Here is an 18,245-nt window from a genome sequence, read left to right as displayed (position 1 = left end):
ACGAAATACATATAAACGCTGCATATTTGTTTGAGACTAAAAGAAATTCTATAATTTGCCTATTCAGGTCTTTATGTACTTGTTTCAGATATTAGTGGCTGGCAACGTTTGCTATCACAAAAAGGACGCGCTCTAATGGAACAGCAATTATACCCCCTTATATCTCCGATGAAATACGCGTATAACAGGCCGTCGTAACGAAAACTTGGTCTATTTTGACCTTGTCGGTAATCAGAACATATACACTTGGTCAGGAGATAGTTCCATGATTGTTCGGCAGCAACGGTGTATAATAAGTACTCTGGAAGGCTATTACCAATGCGTAAAGAGAATCAAGCATTCAATAACCAAAATAATAATCTAAAAACTATAGGTGTCTCCTGTGTAACAAATAAAATCTTCTATTTTAGAATTCCATTAATATGCCAAATGGAAACTTCTCTGTTCTACCTTAGCCAGCCCGAGCATTACCCAAGTCAATTGCTTTATGCCACAATTTTAGGGGATAGCCACACCATCCTCCACAGCGACATTCATTGACACCAGCTCCAACGCTTCTATTAGTTCTGAGTTAGTTCCACCGATCTCGAAGTAACTTGACCGCGACATCATCAAGGTTCACGGCGACGAAGCGATCAACCCAGCGAAGGCGATCACCGCAGTTGCCTGTCAGCGCCATTTCAAAGCGAGAAAGGAAATAAGCGAGAACACAGCGCAGCTCGAGATACGCCAGACTACAAATCAAGACGACGTCAGACAAGCTCCTCTTTTGTGTAACAACACCTAATGCCAGATTGAATGGCTTACCTTGTACCAATACATTGGCGAGGACCTCTGCTAAAGGCAACATTCCACTTGTCTAGTCGCTGCGCTTCATTTCCAAGCCATCTCTCGGGAATAAACTTTTCTGGAGAGGGAAAAATTGTCTCGTGAAAGCTGATGGATTGCTGAGAAATGGAAACAGCCGTCTGATTGCAAGGTCATCATCAGCGCACTGTTGGAGCCCAGGGGGCAAAACGAAGGATGGGATAAATAAAAACTCACACCAGCAGGAAGGTAAACAGAACCTAGAGTCGTGCCACTCTCAGGCACAATTCGGGGCAAACAACCTGGAACTGGGACAGAAATACGAAGAGTCTCCTTAATGACGGCGTTCTATATCATGTGGTTAGCTCGTTCAATTCCAACTTGGTTCAACGACGTGAAGTAGGGTTGGAAAAGAAAAGCATGATTTTCGATACGTACCAGATATGAAAGGTTTTGAATCTTGTTGTAATCAAATGTATCCCGTATAAATGCGACATTTTCATCCAACTCTTTGACGAGCTTGGCGTAAATCTCTGGCGACGAGAGGATGTAGAAGAATGCACAAGCGAGCGTATATGAAGTCGTGTCGCTACCGCCTGCAACAAAATTAAAAATGTCATTCAAAGGATTCGGCACAACGTTGTCCTTTGCCCAATCATTGCTATTCATTGCAAGGTAACGCTTCATATGGGAATCGCGCAATTCCTGGTTCTCCGTCAACCGTTGTATGCGCATATCTTCGTCGTTCCAGCCTTTACAATACTATATGCGGAGCCGTTAGTGATTTTCCTCATCGTATCTAATCCCTCTCGGGCGTTGACACACCTTCATAAAAGTCGTGTATGAGGAGTTGAACTTTGCGAAACTAGTCCCCGGGATGAACCCTAATAACATGGCTGGCAGGGGATAGCTGACGACTGCAGAATGAGAAACCAAGCGAAGATCCTCGGTCAGCTAGAACTGTGAATGATGGAGGGTTGACAAATCTTACACAGCCAACTTTGGGTCATGAGCTGCTCAAATGCTTCCAGAAAAGGATGGTATCCGTCATATTCGATGAGCGAGATGTCATGGGAATACAGATTGTGGAGAATCATAGAAGTCTAGCAAGCTACTATCAGATGGTGTCTGTGGATATTGTATTCGGTGCGATTACTTGGCTTGCAACTCACGCTCAATGTTCGCAAGACCTTTACCATGTTCACCGCCTCGCTAGTTTTCATGCTCTTCTCCATTTTCGCAGCAGATGACAGCAGGTCTTTGTGAAGCTTTGGTGCCAAGTCATTGACTGCTCGTTGTGCATATAATGGCGCCAGATGCGAGCGATAGGTACGGTACTGCGCTGGATCAATCATGGCGTCCAAACCATTAAAGTACTTGTAAAATGAGTTGTCCTTTTTCCATTTCGACCCAACTTTGAATATTCTGTTTGAATCAGCGTCTAAATCTGTCAGTAGATTGAGGTCTCGACTGCTTCCTTACACATCAAAATCATCCGGCTGGTTTGTGTGCACAGAGTTTGGGCCAATGCGAATGATGGGAGAATCTGATACTTTTGAGTACACTTGGATAATGCGTGTGGCTGGAAGAGAGAGAATCTTACTGTAATACTTGTGTAAAGCGCTGAAGCGCCTGGAGTATCCTTCATCTCGTATCCAGTTCCAGTAGAATGCATAAAAGTTCGTCAAGGCTGCGAGTTTGGGTCCTGGAACGTTTCGTAGAGGGTGGAAATATAATCTATAGACGGCGGTAATAACGGCAGGGAGAAGCACAGCGACACATGTGGTGAATATGATCAAAGCCCATGAGGCTTGTTGAAGCTGAGACAGCCGCTGCCATATCAGGCCGCTCTCACTGATGGAGACAGTAGATGCTGTCGTAAAATTGTTCTCCATGAGTGGCTCGTTAGACAATTAAGCAGTGAAAACTTTATCAAAGTGTGAGCTAGCTGTTGGTTTTTAAGAATGGAAAGGAGAGGAAAGAGGAAGATGAAAGAGGAAGGGATATGGTGAGTACAGTGGGCCGTACAGGTGGTTCTTCATCAGAGAATCCCAGCCTCCCAAATGATATTCCCCGAAGCACGTACTATTCTGCTTATGAGTACAAGACGCTGATGCCAACAAGATATTAACCCCGGAGCTGGGAAAGCGGCGAGGGCCGGGCAGGTGAGTAAAATGACGGAGTTGATTCCTGCTGCTATTAGGTCTATGGTAGTTGTTGAATTTGGTGCTTGTTTTACCGGGTTGACTGAGGCTGCTGGGAGGTCGGCGGCAGCTATCACGATGTATTTACACGTCAATAACTCAAACCATAATCTCATTAACCAGTTATCGGAGAAAACATTAGAGAAAACTAATTAGAGGCTTATGGACGGCCTCGTTTATCATTTAAAATAAGCAAAGTCACAAATGAGCCCACCGCTGGCACTTGATCGCCTGTGTTATTTCTTTGTAATGCAGCACACAGGCAAAGCTCCGCTTTCCCGACCAATGCTTTCCATGCTTGCTTCATCCAGACGAAGGTCCAGTGGTCACAGCTCAAAAGACCATTTCGTCACACTTTAACAGTCTGAATTGCCTAACATAAGCGACAAATAATTTCTTACGTGCCTCGATTTAAACCGGCACATCATATGTGGATGGACAAGCTCCGCTGACCCCGAGAAATCTCAGGCTTGCCAGGAAGAAGGCGGATAACGGAAGAGTGAAAATTACTTTATATGCATCACGGGCTTCGCCGAAGGTTGTAGACTCCGCTCTTCCCGGCCCGGAGCTTCGAGGCCTGGCCAGTCTGATGTTTGCAAATTTCCATTCGCCCGGCCATAGTTGCCACGCAGGAACCTTATCGTCGGGCCTGCTCTTCTTTTGTCTCATTTAATTTCGACAAACGGATTTTATAATACGTCTATGTTCAACAAATAGCGTTTGGACCCCTTATAGAGCGCAACTGAAACTGGCTAAACGTAGCATTCCTACGCAGTCATAAAGAATACATGGAATAACGGCGCAACCTGTACATGCAAACTAGATCTTTGTGTTAACATAATGGTATGAATTTTAGAAAATGAATTGAGATTGACAAAAATGAAATGCTGTACACCCATAATTCTCTCCATAATTGACCTGCAAGAGTGGTAAACTGCCAAGGGCAGAAAAGCTGCCAGGAAGACAATTACAGTTTAGCTTTTTTTTCGGTTTCCATCACCAACTCTTCCGTCATTTTCTCAACCCTCTCGGCTAGGTCCGAGGCAACTAAGCCCAGGGTACGGTATACTTTCCGTCTCAGAGCAGTAGGTGTCCGCGACACAGACTCGGCAATGTTGACAACCACGTTATTCTGAAACTCTTCGCTTCGCAAGCGTGGCAGAGACTTCCAAAATTCCCTGGGGAACTTGTAGTCCAGCTCATTTGGCTGCGACCATTCGCTCGAGGTCGTTTCAGAAACCCATGCCGAGTGTTCCTGGCTCTTTGGTTCTGGACGAACCGATTCCTTGGCCTTGGCGTCGTCCACAGCCTGTCTGGGCTTGTTCGCCGGCATCTCGAGATTATGCGGACCCAGTCGATGCCTCTGCGCGTCCGGATAGGCAAAAAGACGTGCCTGCAGCATGGGATCTTCCGAGGGCTCGACGCCAGGGACGAGATGCGAAGGCGAAAAAGCTAGCTGCTCAATCTCCTGGAAGTAATCCTTTGGGCCTTGCTTCAAGGTCAACTTGCCGAAACGCCTTGACGGGATGACGGGGATGTCGGGCGGGTAGTTGCCTAGGTTCCAGTGCTTTGTCACGTCTAGAATATTGAACGGCAGCTTGTGAGCATCTTCTGGGTCAATGACCTGCACGTTGGCTGTCCAGCTAGGACATTCACCACGTTCAAGGCTCTCGTTTAGATCTCTCGTCGCGCTTTCTTGGTCGTTGGGAGCCAGTTCTTTGGTCTGGCTGCCCTGCTCGAAGTTGGGACCTTGGTCGGATGACAGGAACCAGTGGACGTATTTCCAGGAACCGTCCGGTTTGACCCATTTGTATGCGTGGCCCACGTAGCCGCTCATGCTGCGGTAGTCGAACATGGTTCCGAAATCGCTGAACTGGAACATAACCATGTGCAGAGTCTCGTGATTGTTGCAGACGAATTCCCACCAGTTGCTCGGGTTTGTGAGGTTCGTCTTGGGGTCGGGTCTTTGGGCGTGGACGAGATCGGGAAACTTGATCGGATCGCGAATAAAAAACATGGGAATATTCAAGCAAACCCAGTCCCAGTTTCCTTGCTGAGTGAAGAACTTGACGGCCAGCCCTTTGACGTCTCTGACTGCCTCTGCGGAGCCTCGTTCCAGAGCCGTTGTTGAGAAGCGAACAACACATGGTGTCTTCTTGCCGACCCCAAGAAGCATGTCGACATCGCAAATGTCGGAGATGTCATCTGTGACCTAAATGGTTGAGGAAAGAATGTCAGAAAGCCGCTCAAACCATTCAATGTCGCATGTTGCCATGTGTTGCTTACCTCAAACTCTCCATACGCGCCTGCGCCTCGGGCATGGACTGCTCTTTCAGGAATCTTTTCGCGATTGAATTGCGCCAGCTTATCGAGCAGATTATAGTTCAGACCCGGATTACTCTGAGGACCTCGACAGTCCTTGACACTCGCGTCGTGAGACCCGTTGGTCTCAGGAGAAGAGTTGTGAGCCATGGGTGACGTGTGCAGCCGCGATCAGGAAAACTTGAAAAGGAATGGTGAGTTGAGAGCAAATCCGAGCTTCATCAAACGCACAGGAGCCACCCCAATGCTCTGTTGCTGGGGCTTTTGGGGGATGGATGAGATATATTTCGAACCAGCGGCAAATTGGAGGCGGGTAGCGCCATAAGCCTTGATTGAGAAAATCTTGGGTTTCTCAATCGACCAGTTTACACAAGGTACGCTGTCTAAAAGAAGAAGACATGTGCAAACAGGGGTTCAATAATTCATTTGTGAACGTCGCTCTGTCTGTCTACCGCCAGACTTTGATATCACGGCGATTGAGAGAATGTGCATTCTTGTCCAGTGGATGGATTCACCAAATACTTCATATATTCAGGCTGTAAACTATCATCTAGGCTGAAAGTGTCATACACTACGGAACGCCTGCGCCGACATTGATGTTGGCTCCATAGACCGGGTGAGAGTCTTCGCTGAGCAACCACACAATCGTCCGCGCCACTTCATCAGCTCCACACATTGTAAGGCCTTGGCTGGCGTACAAGGCCTGGATCTCGTCCAGGGTCTTTGCGTTAGGCTCGAACTGGGGCAATAGCGGCGTGTTTGTGATTCCTGTTTCCCGTTAGATGTGGGCGACCTGGTCAAAAGTGACAAGGGGCTTCGGGTTTACCTGGCGAGACACAATTCACCCGAATGCCCAGGGGAAACACATCAGCAGCGACGCATGCAGTGAAATGCGCACAAGCCTGCTTGGATGTGCTGTAGGCATAGACGTCGGGCATGTGAGAAAAGGCCGCGATGCTGGCCACGTTGACGATGCTGCGGTTCCCATGCGGCAAGTCCTTCATCGCCCCGACTTGGGCGCGCGTGCAGTAAAAGACGCCGTCAAGGTTGACTTTGAGAATGCGACTCCAATCTGCATCTGTCTCTGCGAGGATGGTTGGCGTCGTGCGCAGACCGGCTCCCTGTGCGACGCCAGCAATATTGGCAGCGCCATGCAGGTTGCCATGGCAGGAGACAATGTCTCTCAGCCACTGATTGACATCTCCCGAAGAGGTGACATCCAGTACTGTGCATTGGACCAAAGTGAGCGCGTTGATTCCCGCAATGGACTTCTGCAGAGAGTCGAAGTTGGTGCTGGACACATCGGCGACGCAGATGACGCCAGCTCCGCGTGCAGCCAGCAATCGACAGGTCGCGGCGCCAATGCCGGAGGCGCCACCTGTGATGGCGAATATCTTGGCAGTTAGGGATGCCATGATGTGGGAAAACGTGATATAGGGGGCTGTACAGGTTCGAAACTAAGAGGGCTCAGGCTATATTTTCTACCGACTCATAGCCACTGATAAAGGAAAGCTTTGCCCATTTTCAGCAACTACAGCTCACCATCATGACCGGAAGTTGCTGCCGGCCGCCAGTTTTCAGAGAGTTTCAACGTCACAACTACTCGCAACTACTATTCCGGTTCACTCCACCCGACGTGGTTGTGGCGTGTGTTGGCCCCATCCCGTTGATAAAAATCAACGAATGTGGCACACAGAACAGCAACGTTACCCGTCAGCGACTACATCTTTTATAAGTGCGCTTACTCGGCTCGAAGCGCTTAAGCCTGAATCATCAGATAGAGCTGAGTGCTGAGAGGGAAGGCGTATAAGGACTTTGCCGACTTTTCGAACATCAGGCCGGGGGGGAGTGTATGTATATAGCGCCAGGGCTGTGTATCCATTCCAAAAAAAAAAAAGAAAAAAATAAGCTTAAACTCAGCGAGCCAATTTATTATGCACGTCACACTCAAATATTCTGTGCGCAATCCTTCGACAAGTATCAGTGCTGTCATTTTGTGCAAACACCTGTCGTTTCTCATTAACGTTTTCTTTAGTCATCGGACAATATGAGTCCTTGATTGTAGCGAGTGGCGGAAGTGCAGCTAGAAATGACCATGGAACATCGTTACGGATGTCTAAAAAACGCAAAAGTTCTTAGCAATCAGAATTTACGAACCAAAAGGTAAGCATAGCAACTTGTCGCAATCGACATACCATTTATACAATATTTTTTAGGCAAGAAATCACCATTTTAGTCATTGTCGGATTACGGGTAATGAGAAAGCTGCTATTACACACTACTATCTTTTCCTTTCTTCATGACTACTATTTGGCTACACGGTTACGCCACAACTGCGACGTCTATTTTCATTCCCGGATCTATATTCTATGACGTGTTCAAGAACTTTCACAAAGCGCGTCTGGACCTTTGCAAGGCAAAATAACCTACACTCATCACACAACTACTCACACTTCATGATCGCATGTTGCTTACTACAGGTAACATACTGATTAGACGTTGATGTTTCATCTATTCGCACCCGTAGCCGCCTTGGCTCTGGGCGTTGCAGTCTTTCGGGCGCAGCCGAACCAGCACCAATGCCGATGCCGACCCTCAGAACCATGCTGGCCGAGTGCAGATGAATGGGACGTCTTCAACAAGTCGACTGGAGGAAACCTGGCCAGGATTCGACCCGTGGCCTCTGTATGTCATGGCCCAGAGTATGACGCTGCTGCTTGTACGGATTTGTCAAGCCTGGCAAGCGACAGCGGATGGCGAGCCTCTAACCCTGGTGAGTCCCTCCCGATTCCCCATACAGTGATGGAGTGCAAGAAAGCTAATGAGCTCATTCCCTGGCATGAAGCAACACTACAAGACTGGGTATGGGAGAGCAATGGTCTCGTTGAGGAGGTTTGCCATGTTGTGACGTCCCGCGGGGAATCTCAACAATCGGCATGTCACCAAGGCAGACTTCCTCTGTATTCGGTAACGGTTCAATCTATTGCTCAGATTCAGTCTGCCGTCAGATTCGCCAAAAAGCACAGTCTTCGTCTTGTGGTGAAGAATAGTGGCCATGACTGCGCTGGACGGTCGAGTTCTCCCGACTCATTCCAAATACATACCAATCTGCTCAAAGGAATCACCTATCATGACAACTTTGTTTCTCAATGTTCCGCTGCTAAAGGCTCCGGGCCGGCGGTTACGTTGGGTGCTGGAGTCATGCATTGGGAAGTGTATAGCGACGGTGTGAAGAACGACTACACCATTGTTGGAGGCGAATGTCCAACTGTTGGTGCTGTGGGCGGATTCTTGCAAGGCGGCGGCGTGTCGAGCTTCCACAGCTTCACAAAAGGCCTTGCAGTGGACAATGTCTTGGAATATCAAGTGGTGACTGCCGATGTATGCGTTTTCCCCCCGTGTCTCGCCTTTCATCTTCTCCATTTAGTCACTGTGATGCTAACAAGGATTCTCAGGGTGAGCTGGTTTCAGCAAACGAAAATCAGAATCAAGACTTATTCTGGGCTTTGAAAGGAGGAGGCGGAGGTACCTTTGGGGTTGTTGCTCAAGCTACAGTTCGCGTGTATCCTGATGATCCTATTACGGTCGCCGCCATTAGCATCTCGACGTCTCTCACAAACAGTCAATTTTGGACTGAAGGAGTCAGTGAGCTTCTACGCCTCTTGCGGTTTTTCAACCAGCAAGGCTTTCCCGGTCAGATCGTCGTAATGGGTCCGAACCAAGGTTCAGTCCAGGCCACCTTGGAATTCCACTTTGCGAACACGACCGACGAATCATACGTGAATGAATTGCTCAAGTCACAAATCAGGCCTCTGGGGAATCATCAAATTTCGACAAACTTGGCTACTCGGGTGCAGAAAAAGGCAAGTTCCGAGGTCCGACTTAGGCCAGATGTTTATCCACCGCAGTACGGGATTGTACAAGGGTCCGTCCTGATCTCTGATGGACTTTTCAATTCTGCCAATGGTCCACCTCTGATTGCAAAGAACTTGTCCAACTTGAAACTGGGGCCAAATGATATTCTTTTCACTAGTAATCTTGGTGGTCGTGTTATGGATAACAGCGATATCGATATCCCCCTTCATCCAAATTGGCGCTCTGCAGCCCAATTGGTCACTTTGGTACGAGCGGTCGAACCGTCAAACCAGGGGAAGCTGGCCGCATTAGAAACCCTTCACTCACATGATATGCCCATTCTGTACTCACTGGAACCCAATAATAAGGTATCGTATCGTAATTTGGGTGATCCCTCGGAGAAGGACTTTCAGAACAGATACTGGGGCACAAACTACAAGCGCCTCGCCTCTATTAAAGCAAGATGGGACCCGGACGAATTATTCATCACTAGACTTGGGGTAGGAAGTGAAGCTTGGGATACGGAAGGAATGTGCAGGAGGTCTCGTGGCCTAGTGGCTCGGGTTAGTGAGCTGCTCCGACTCTCGGGGAGATGGACACTGGATAATTTTCTCCTCCAATACAGCAGATAGATATAATAGATTCATCTTGAAAATATAGAACATCACCGAAATAACTCTCGGATTTCGTCCCAAAAGAGCACCGATTTGGGATATCAAGTCCGAATCCACAATGTGCGGGTATGACGAGGGAAATGTTGAAAAACTTTTATCACCAATACACCTAAGCTATTTATATCTAACCTCTCCCATACCGTAGCGTTCGAACTTGCCAACTTTAACTAAGTATATCCGAATCCTCCTTGCACTTACACCATGGCTGTTCCTCGAGTCATTGATATTCGTTCCTCTCATTTTGAAGACTCACTTACCGACCAGGTATTGAAAGGCTTCAGCAACGACCCAAAAACTCTCCCTGCTCAACTCTTCTATACGAATGAAGGTCTGGAGCACTGGAATCATCATTCTCGCCAGCCTGATTTCTATCCCCGGCAACAAGAAATTCAAATTTTGAAGGAAAGAGGAGATGACATGGCAAGGTCTATTGCGGAAAATAGTGTCATCCTGGATCTCGGTAGCGCGTAAGTGAATTTAATATCTTCTCTCGATACGGAACAACACTTACAGGCAATAAATGTCAAGAAATCTCGAAAAAGTGACGTACCTTCTCGAAGCTCTAGAAGCTCAGCATAAAAACGTGGCTTATTTTGCGCTTGATCTCAGCGCTTCACAGCTAGCCTCCACGCTCAACTCTATTCCAACCAACAAATTCCGCCATGTCCGTTTCACTGGACTGTATGGGACATTTGAAGACGGGCTGCGTTGGATTAATGAGACACCGGGAATTTGCGACTTGCCACACTGCGTACTGCTGCTCGGGCTCACAATTGGTAATTTCTCACGGCAGAATGCCGCAACGTTTTTGCACAACATTGCAAAGAATGCTTTGCAAGGCAAGTCAAGAGCTCAAAGCGCCATCCTCATGAGCCTAGACAGCTGCAAGGTGCCAACTCAGGTTTTGAGGGCGTACACGAGCGACGGAGTTGTGCCATTTGCATTGCAGGCTCTCACCTATGCGAACACGCTTTTCCAGGTGAAGTCTAAGAATGGAGTCAACGGCCGACAGTCGTCTTGCAACCTGGACCCAGAGGACTGGTACTATCTCAGTCAATGGAACTTTGCCCTGGGAAGACATGAGGCGTCACTGATTCCACGTTCAAAGGACATCAAGTTGGGACCCTTGCTGAATGACATAGTCGTCAGGAAGGACGAAAAAGTTCGTTTCGGGTGTAGCTACAAGTACGACGCCTCGGAGCGTAGGGAGTTATTCGCGGCGGCTGGACTGAAAGATGAAACGGCTTGGACAAGTGAGAAGTGCGATGTTGCAATTTATGACCTGAAACTAAGCTAATTCTTCATGTATGTAATTAATTCTTCGATAGCCAGATGTCTTTCTCCCTTGAAGCAAATTCTTGGAACGTACGAGGCATTGTACCAGTCAGTTCAAGTACTGTCTTATTGAGTCTTTCTTCCCCGCCTGCCTTGACTATCAAGTCCATTGAAGCGTGCATCTGTGCATCCTCGAGCGGCATACCGTACTCGTGCATTTTCTCGGCGAGCGCCGATTCTCCGAGCCTGACATGGTTTATCTTTCTATTCAGCAGCTTCGAAAGAGTCTCGGCGACCTTGACTCGTTTGTTAGTACCTGGGGATGCATCTCTCAGGCTTTTGCATGCACTTACATCATCGTAAGTGAGCAGCTCAGGTCCGAGAAGAATAGGGTCAGTATTTTCTTCCAGATCTCCCTTCAGTGCACGAAATGCGACTCGGGCAATGTCGACCACCGAGATGAATGGGACTTTGCCATTTTCCGCTGCCGAGTATATCTTGTCTTCCTTCCTAATCGCCTTGCACTGGAATTCATGTGGAGAGGAGAAATTTTCTGCAATTCAAATAACATGACTTAGTGCGACATGCACGCAAAAAAAAAAAAGAAAAAAAAATAGATCAAGTGGGCTAGATCATACCCATGAACCATGTTGGCCTTAATACGGTGTAACTTATTCCCTCCATGGAAGCCAGGTGCTCATGAATCTGTCCCATAGCAGGAGCGCCTCGTTCTAACATGCTTGCGCTTAGCAGCACGAATCTCTTGACATCTTTGAGGCGGGCATGGTCGATGAAGTCGTTGACAGGCGGAGCCAAGTCGGCTATCGGAGGAGGAACTAGCCAAACAGCTGAAATTGGCTGCATTCCATCTTTGGGAGACAGGACATTGTCATAGGTTGTATTATCTAGCCAATCGAAGCGCAATTGGCGATACTTCGAGTCGGGACTGCAGGAGCGAGACGCTATGACGAAAGGCAAGTTAGCCGCATCGAGGAGAGCAGCAATGTGGCTGGCCGTCTTGCCACGTCCTCCAGTTAGTAGAACCGTCATTTTTCTGTTTGGGAGATGGAAAACAAATGAAGCAACTATGAGCTTGGCGAAATAAGTTGTGACGACAGCAGAAGCCAGTAGATAGATGCCTTGAATTATTTTGGCATGATATTACGACGAAAAAGTACTATTATATGTAAATATCAGCTCACTAAGTTGACATTTGAGTCACTTCAAGAATATTTCCAACTCGTCAGTCTTGGGGAACTTGTTGGCCCTGTAGACTCTCTGAAATGAACTATAACTTCTTCGTGTTGCGTTGCTTCCATCGCCGGCAATTCGACACTGATGAGCAAGGTCTCCGACAGAATGTTCCTTAAGACGCGGCTGGTGCTGCAGAACAACTTTGTCGAGCGCCCTAGTTTCTTTTTGTCAAGAACCACTTTGGTTGCAACAGCATTGGGTTTACTGTTGAATTGGTTGATATTTATCTACGAAATCAATCCAGAGCAGATATTATTTGCGACACCTAAGGCGCGGTCAGCCCGACCGAAATCCAGTCTAGGCTCTGGAAACATGCAACTTACAGCCCTGTAAGATTGTGCTTATACGGGTTTCCTAGACTTTCAGGCGTCATTGAGGGTAATTGTGTTATCTACAGCCTTGCACATCACGTCAAACTGTATGATTGCCTCTAGGACAAACGGCAAATCCGACAAAGCAAACCATCCGAGACGAGCTGATTCTGAAGACGGATAAGCTTGGAGTCGCTTCTGCAGTCAGGCATTGTGCTTGAGGTTTTGAGCTGGACATACCAATTGTCGTCCCGGACATAATGTTCGAATACAGCAGCCTTTTGCTATTTCGGAAAGGTCAAAATTTTATGTACATTGGTAGCAAACTGACCTCCGTGCAAATATCCACTCCGCGAAAATACGCCACGGGAACGTATCCAGCAGATGGACTCTATTTGCAACCACTCGGCAAGTAGCTGCAGTAATCATTTCAGCATGGTGTATAAACTGTATGCTCGGGAGTTCTGTGGCCGGCCAGATCGCAGCTGGAGTTCCGGAGACTAAGAAGTTTTACTCAGCTGCACCAGCTTTATTATCCAATGTAACCCGAGTCAGCTCCCCGATCCGCATAGCTGTTGTCAATATCAACAATTTGTAAAATAGTCCAAATACATCCGTATTAAACACGAGACCATACGGTCATATTCATCGTCCTAGGAACGAGTGTCAGCTCTGCAAATATTATGCTGGTTTGTCCCTGTGAGCGTTGCAATCAGGGTCAAGTTTCAACCTTCCGCCTCGAATAAGTGCAATTCTCTTCTCAAATGCACCTTGCTTTATGATGGAAATTGACGAACAAATCGGCCACAGTGTCTATGACACACTCAGTCTTATCTTTGATTTCCCGAATGACGACCAGAAGCTTTGGTGGCATAGCACGGCGCCCATGTTTGAAGCTATGCTTCAGACCGCCGGCCATACCATCAACGCACAATACCGACATTTGGGGATATACAAGAAACACGTCATTCCGTTTCTTGGTGTTTATCCCACGAATGACAAGGAACGTTGGCTAAGTATCTTGACGAGATACGGAATTCCATTCGAACTGAGCTTGAACTGTTCCAACTCTGTCGTTCGATATACATATGAGCCCATCAACGCTGCAAGTGGGACACGGAAGGATCCGTACAACACACTAGCCATTTGGGAGAGTTTACAGAAGCTCGTACAGATCCAACCAGGGATTGATCTCGAGTGGTTCAAGTACTTCAAGCGAGAGCTCACTCTTGACACGACCGAGTCGGCATATTTATTCGATAACGGTCTAGCACAAGACGAGATTAAGACGCAAAACAAGTTAGCCTTGGATCTCAAAGGCAACCAATTCGCCTTAAAAGTATACATTTACCCCGCGTTGAAGTCGCTTGCTACGGGCAAATCGATGCACGAGCTCATTTTCGGTTCCGTGCACAAGTTGTCTCTGCAATATCGCAGTATCCGTGCAGCTTTTGAAAGGTTGGAAGGCTTTGTTATATCACGAAATAGTCGTGGACGAACTGGTGAAGGTGGCGTCCTCCATCCGCGACTTCTCTCGTGCGATCTGGTCAATTCCGCCAAGTCTCGCATCAAGATTTACCTGCTGGAGCAGATGGTGTCGCTATCCGCAGTGGAAGATTTGTGGACGTTAGGCGGTCAACTCACCGATCAATCGACAATGGATGGACTCGACCTGATCCGCGAGCTTTGGGATCTGCTTCGGATCCCTCCGGGTTTGCGGAGTTATCCAGAGCCGTACTTGGCATTGGGGAAAGTCCCGGACGAGCAACTCCCATCCATGGTCAATTATACGTTGCACCATGACGATCCCACGCCCGAACCCCAAGTGTATTTCACCGTGTTTGGCATGAGCGACATGGATGTGACCAATGCGTTGACAGTCTTTTTCGAAAGACGCGGATGGAGCGAAATGGCCAGAAAGTACAGGGCCTTTCTTCAGAAATCATTGTGAGTGTTATCAGGATCATGGTTGAAACCCATAGCCCGTACTCATATAATCATTTCACAGCCCACATGACGACCATGAGTCACTGAATTATATTCATACGTACATCTCGTTTTCATACCGCAACAACAAGCCGTATTTGAGTGTATACTTGCACTCGTTTGAAAGTGGGAACTGGCCGGTTTGTAAGTACTTCTTTGGATTTTCCTTTGTAGGGAGTTACCGTGAACTGACTCGAGCCACTTTCATGCAGTGCCAGATGTTCCCCTAGCATTTGATGCATTCCGTCGTGACCCATCTCCGTACAAGAAAATTCAGCTTGGCCTTGATTAGCCGGTTGGGGAGGAGTCTTGTTAGTGATGGATTACAAATACAAGCCATGCATTGGTTTTACGTCGCATAGTCTCTAAGGTTATTTAATTCGTAGAAATGATTTAGCAGTGAATATATATATCAGATCCAAATTCTATGTATGGACATGAAGTGCCGAGCCCCAAGGTTTGACAGTGGGATGCGAATATGTCAAAATGAGAAAACAATAGAAGAGAGTGTACGGAGTTCTCAGGTCTCATCGTCAATAGAGCAAAAATCACTAGTGTCACAGAATATTCTGGGCTAGGTCAGTCGCCCTTCTTGCCTCAAAATTCAAAGACGGAATACTCAACCTTGTGATGTCCCGGTACAATACTCAGTCACTATCTAGAAGTAGTGTTCTGGCTAGTTAGTCTTACTTTCACACTTTCTGTCATGAAAGAGTATTTCAGAACGTGTTTAGAAATAGTAGGTTGGAAACGAACATCTTTTGGCTTCATGTGTGGGCGATTTCTGATTCACGTGGGAATGCTGAGCCACATCACGCCATGAAACTACCTTTGAATTACCTCAAGTCACATTGGCCATTATCCAAACCCAGTAAACGGCCTCTAGGGCTTGAACATGTACAGGTCTTCTTTGGGAAAGCGGCACTGGGCATGGGACAATACCCTATGCATTCAGGATCTGAAATTCAACTCCATGTACTCATATAAGAATGGAAAGAAAAAAAGTCTTAAATACCGAATTCATTCGTAATGACCATCGAAGTCTTTCGCCCTCTTACATTTGTCCTGATTACATGTCTACTTTGGGATATAGTATTAAGAATAACCACGAAGGGTAATTCCTCTTAACGCATGATGTCTTCTCCAGATCAGAAGACACGCTGTATAGTAATAGGAGCAGGGTGAGCACATAGTCTTCACAAAGCAGACTAGTCATCTCACTAACCCTTTTCGCAGAGTATCCGGCATCCTCATGGGTAAGATGGCTAAGTTTCTCAAAGATGGAGGTCCGGAGCTCTCTTGGGGAACTGACAGGAATGAAACCAGCATATAAGCTACAACATCACTTGAAAGAATTCGTCGAATTCCAGGTACTAGAAAAGAATCCTGAACTTGGAGGCACTTGGTACGAGAACAAATATCCAGGTACGTTTAAGTTCTTCTAGTAATTGAGATGAGCCGGAAATCTTACCAGATATAGGCTGCGCATGTGACGTTCCGAGCCACTGCTACCAATACGCCTTCGCGCCCAACCCTTCATGGTCGAAATTGTATGTCACCATTCATCCTAATGTAGGTAATACAATAATAACCAAGTCTTCTAGATACTCCTCATCAGAAGAGATTCACGACTATCTCAAAAAAGTGGTCAAGCACTTCAACTTGGAACAATACATTCGTTACAACACCAAAGTCATCTCGGCAAAATGGATTGAATCGACTGGCACTTGGGCTGTGGGCATTAATGATGGGACTACCATTGATTGCGAAATACTAATCAATGCTGGGGGCATCCTCCACCATCCTCAATTGCCTGACCTCAAAGGGCTAAAAAGCTTCGCCGGCAAGGTGGTACACACGGCCGCATGGGACTCAGAGTTAGATCTACATGGCAAAAAGGTAGCACTCATCGGGTCAGGCTCTAGCGCAGTCCAGATCCTACCGCAGCTTCAGCCTCTATGCAGCTCGGTACGAGTATATATTCGCACTCCTCCCTGGATTGCGCCCCCAATGGTTGATACTGAATCGGAATCCCCGAATCGCGACTACAGAAACGACGAACAGGCGTTTTTCAGACAAAACCCTGAAAAGTATGCGCAGATGCGAAAAGAAATCAACTCGAACTTGAACGGCATGTTCAAAGCCCTTTTTAAGACTTCTCCGGAGCAGCAGAATTTTCGACAGATGCTGGAAACACGGATGCGGTCTTTGATAAGAGACGAAAGCCTGCAGGATCACCTCGTGCCCAAGTTTGAAGTAGGCTGCCGCCGCGTCAATCCTTGTGAACAGTTTCTCTACAGCATTCAGGAGAAGAATGTTGCGACCGTTTTTAACGCAATTGAAGAAGTAAAACCACATGGAATTGTTTCCGAAGGGATTGAGCACCCAGTGGATATTATTGTCGCAGCCACTGGGTTCAATAACAGTTTCAGGCCACAGTTTCCCTTGTTCGGCCGTGATGGAGTCAACCTTCAAGACATCTGGGCAGATGAACCAACTTCATATTTCGGAACCGGTGTTTCTGGGTTTCCCAACTATCTTACGTTTCTTGGGCCGAACACACCTATTTCTAACGGCGCTTTCATGGGTATGTTGAAATCTTTCTTGTATAGTTTACTAATCCAACACATTTCGCAGGCCCTTTGGAAGGCACGAGCGATTATTTCATCAGGCTACTTCAGCGGGCAATCAGATATGGAGCATCTTCGTTTGATGTAAAACCTGAAGCACAGACCGACTTCGACAGTCGCGTCTGTGAGTTTATGAAGAAGACAGTGTGGACGGGGTCGTGCCGCAGTTGGTGTAAGTTCTTTTTTTCGTGCCCCAAGAACTCCTGTACACTTTACTCACGTTTAGAAAGACAAGAAAACTAGTGATGGTAAGATCACAGCTCTATGGCCAGGCAGCTCTTTGCAGTACATGCAAGTCCTGGCTGAGGATAGATGGGAGGATTATAACTGGGCGTACAAGGGACGAAGATATGATTACTGGGGAGATGGATTTTCGTGGATTGAGCAACCAAAGAGTGACAAGCTGGGAATCCAACAGCGTAAATCGAAAAAAGAGATGGTGACAATTCCCAACATTGATGCCGATTTAGGCTTCTATATCACGCAACAGGCACCCTTGCCAGAAGCAGAGGCTTAGGGTCAGGGCGGGACTCGGCTTCTGTATTGCCATATACGCAATAGTTGCGGAGGATTTTTTTCTTTCTTCATAAACTATGGCGTTATTAAGTTTAAAATAGAAATCATCACAGCTACAGATGGGGATCATTTGTTCCGGTTGCTCAATCTCGTCAAAGTCGAACAGCTTCCACAATTTTGAGCCACCAGTCAACATGACCGTCTGTGTTGCATTTGAATAATGGTAAAAGTAGATCGTTTCAATATAGAAAAGTGGTATAGTCAATTTTCAACTCCTGCTAATCATATGTTGCTTGACACCGTGAATCGCATTCAATATTCATGATACTCGGTTTTGCCTTCTTTCCATGTCACATGGGTATCGCAACGTCACGTCACGGGCCGACTCTCGACGCAGACGATGGTTACACA

General features: G+C 47.1%; 8 protein-coding genes across 8 annotated transcripts; 4 read left to right on the top strand and 4 right to left on the bottom strand.

Annotated features, from left to right (window-relative positions):
• Positions 1-571: 571 nt before the first annotated feature.
• J3458_016183 (uncharacterized protein) lies at positions 572-2,702 on the bottom strand (the record flags this gene model as incomplete). Its single annotated transcript, XM_066120931.1, has 8 exons — positions 572-734; positions 808-968; positions 1,045-1,155; positions 1,246-1,569; positions 1,633-1,724; positions 1,799-1,910; positions 1,980-2,232; positions 2,290-2,702. The coding sequence occupies 8 exons, from the start codon at positions 2,700-2,702 to the stop codon at positions 572-574; spliced, it is 1,629 nt and encodes a 542-aa protein (XP_065974056.1).
• A 1,276-nt stretch (positions 2,703-3,978) lies between these two features.
• Positions 3,979-5,483, bottom strand: CAT1_3 (catalase A; the record flags this gene model as incomplete). The annotated part of the gene is made up of 2 exons (XM_007815133.2): positions 3,979-5,223; positions 5,298-5,483. The coding sequence occupies 2 exons, from the start codon at positions 5,481-5,483 to the stop codon at positions 3,979-3,981; spliced, it is 1,431 nt and encodes a 476-aa protein (XP_007813324.2).
• Positions 5,484-5,871: 388 nt separating this feature from the next.
• Positions 5,872-6,748, bottom strand: J3458_016181 (putative secondary metabolism biosynthetic enzyme; the record flags this gene model as incomplete). The annotated part of the gene is made up of 2 exons (XM_007815134.2): positions 5,872-6,101; positions 6,160-6,748. 2 exons carry the CDS (start codon positions 6,746-6,748, stop codon positions 5,905-5,907), a joined length of 786 nt encoding a protein of 261 aa, XP_007813325.2. The 3' UTR covers positions 5,872-5,904.
• A 1,087-nt stretch (positions 6,749-7,835) lies between these two features.
• J3458_016180 (uncharacterized protein) lies at positions 7,836-9,820 on the top strand (the record flags this gene model as incomplete). The annotated part of the gene is made up of 2 exons (XM_007815135.2): positions 7,836-8,714; positions 8,789-9,820. 2 exons carry the CDS (start codon positions 7,836-7,838, stop codon positions 9,818-9,820), a joined length of 1,911 nt encoding a protein of 636 aa, XP_007813326.2.
• Positions 9,821-10,063: 243 nt separating this feature from the next.
• J3458_016179 (uncharacterized protein) lies at positions 10,064-11,159 on the top strand (the record flags this gene model as incomplete). Its single annotated transcript, XM_007815136.2, has 2 exons — positions 10,064-10,329; positions 10,391-11,159. 2 exons carry the CDS (start codon positions 10,064-10,066, stop codon positions 11,157-11,159), a joined length of 1,035 nt encoding a protein of 344 aa, XP_007813327.2.
• A 16-nt stretch (positions 11,160-11,175) lies between these two features.
• Positions 11,176-12,187, bottom strand: J3458_016178 (uncharacterized protein; the record flags this gene model as incomplete). The annotated part of the gene is made up of 3 exons (XM_066120930.1): positions 11,176-11,433; positions 11,491-11,690; positions 11,776-12,187. The coding sequence occupies 3 exons, from the start codon at positions 12,185-12,187 to the stop codon at positions 11,176-11,178; spliced, it is 870 nt and encodes a 289-aa protein (XP_065974055.1).
• A 1,293-nt stretch (positions 12,188-13,480) lies between these two features.
• DMAW1_1 (Tryptophan dimethylallyltransferase 1) lies at positions 13,481-14,653 on the top strand (the record flags this gene model as incomplete). Its single annotated transcript, XM_007815138.2, has 1 exon — positions 13,481-14,653. One exon carries the CDS (start codon positions 13,481-13,483, stop codon positions 14,651-14,653), a length of 1,173 nt encoding a protein of 390 aa, XP_007813329.2.
• A 1,315-nt stretch (positions 14,654-15,968) lies between these two features.
• Positions 15,969-17,835, top strand: J3458_016176 (uncharacterized protein; the record flags this gene model as incomplete). Its single annotated transcript, XM_066120929.1, has 4 exons — positions 15,969-16,113; positions 16,169-17,275; positions 17,326-17,490; positions 17,549-17,835. The coding sequence occupies 4 exons, from the start codon at positions 15,969-15,971 to the stop codon at positions 17,833-17,835; spliced, it is 1,704 nt and encodes a 567-aa protein (XP_065974054.1).
• Between the last annotated feature and the right edge of the window lie 410 nt (positions 17,836-18,245).

The sequence above is a fragment of the Metarhizium acridum genome (genome assembly GCF_019434415.1).
Source record: "Metarhizium acridum strain ARSEF 324 chromosome Unknown scaffold_380, whole genome shotgun sequence".
NCBI lineage: Eukaryota > Fungi > Ascomycota > Sordariomycetes > Hypocreales > Clavicipitaceae > Metarhizium > Metarhizium acridum.
This window is presented reverse-complemented; position numbering and strand designations above follow the sequence as displayed.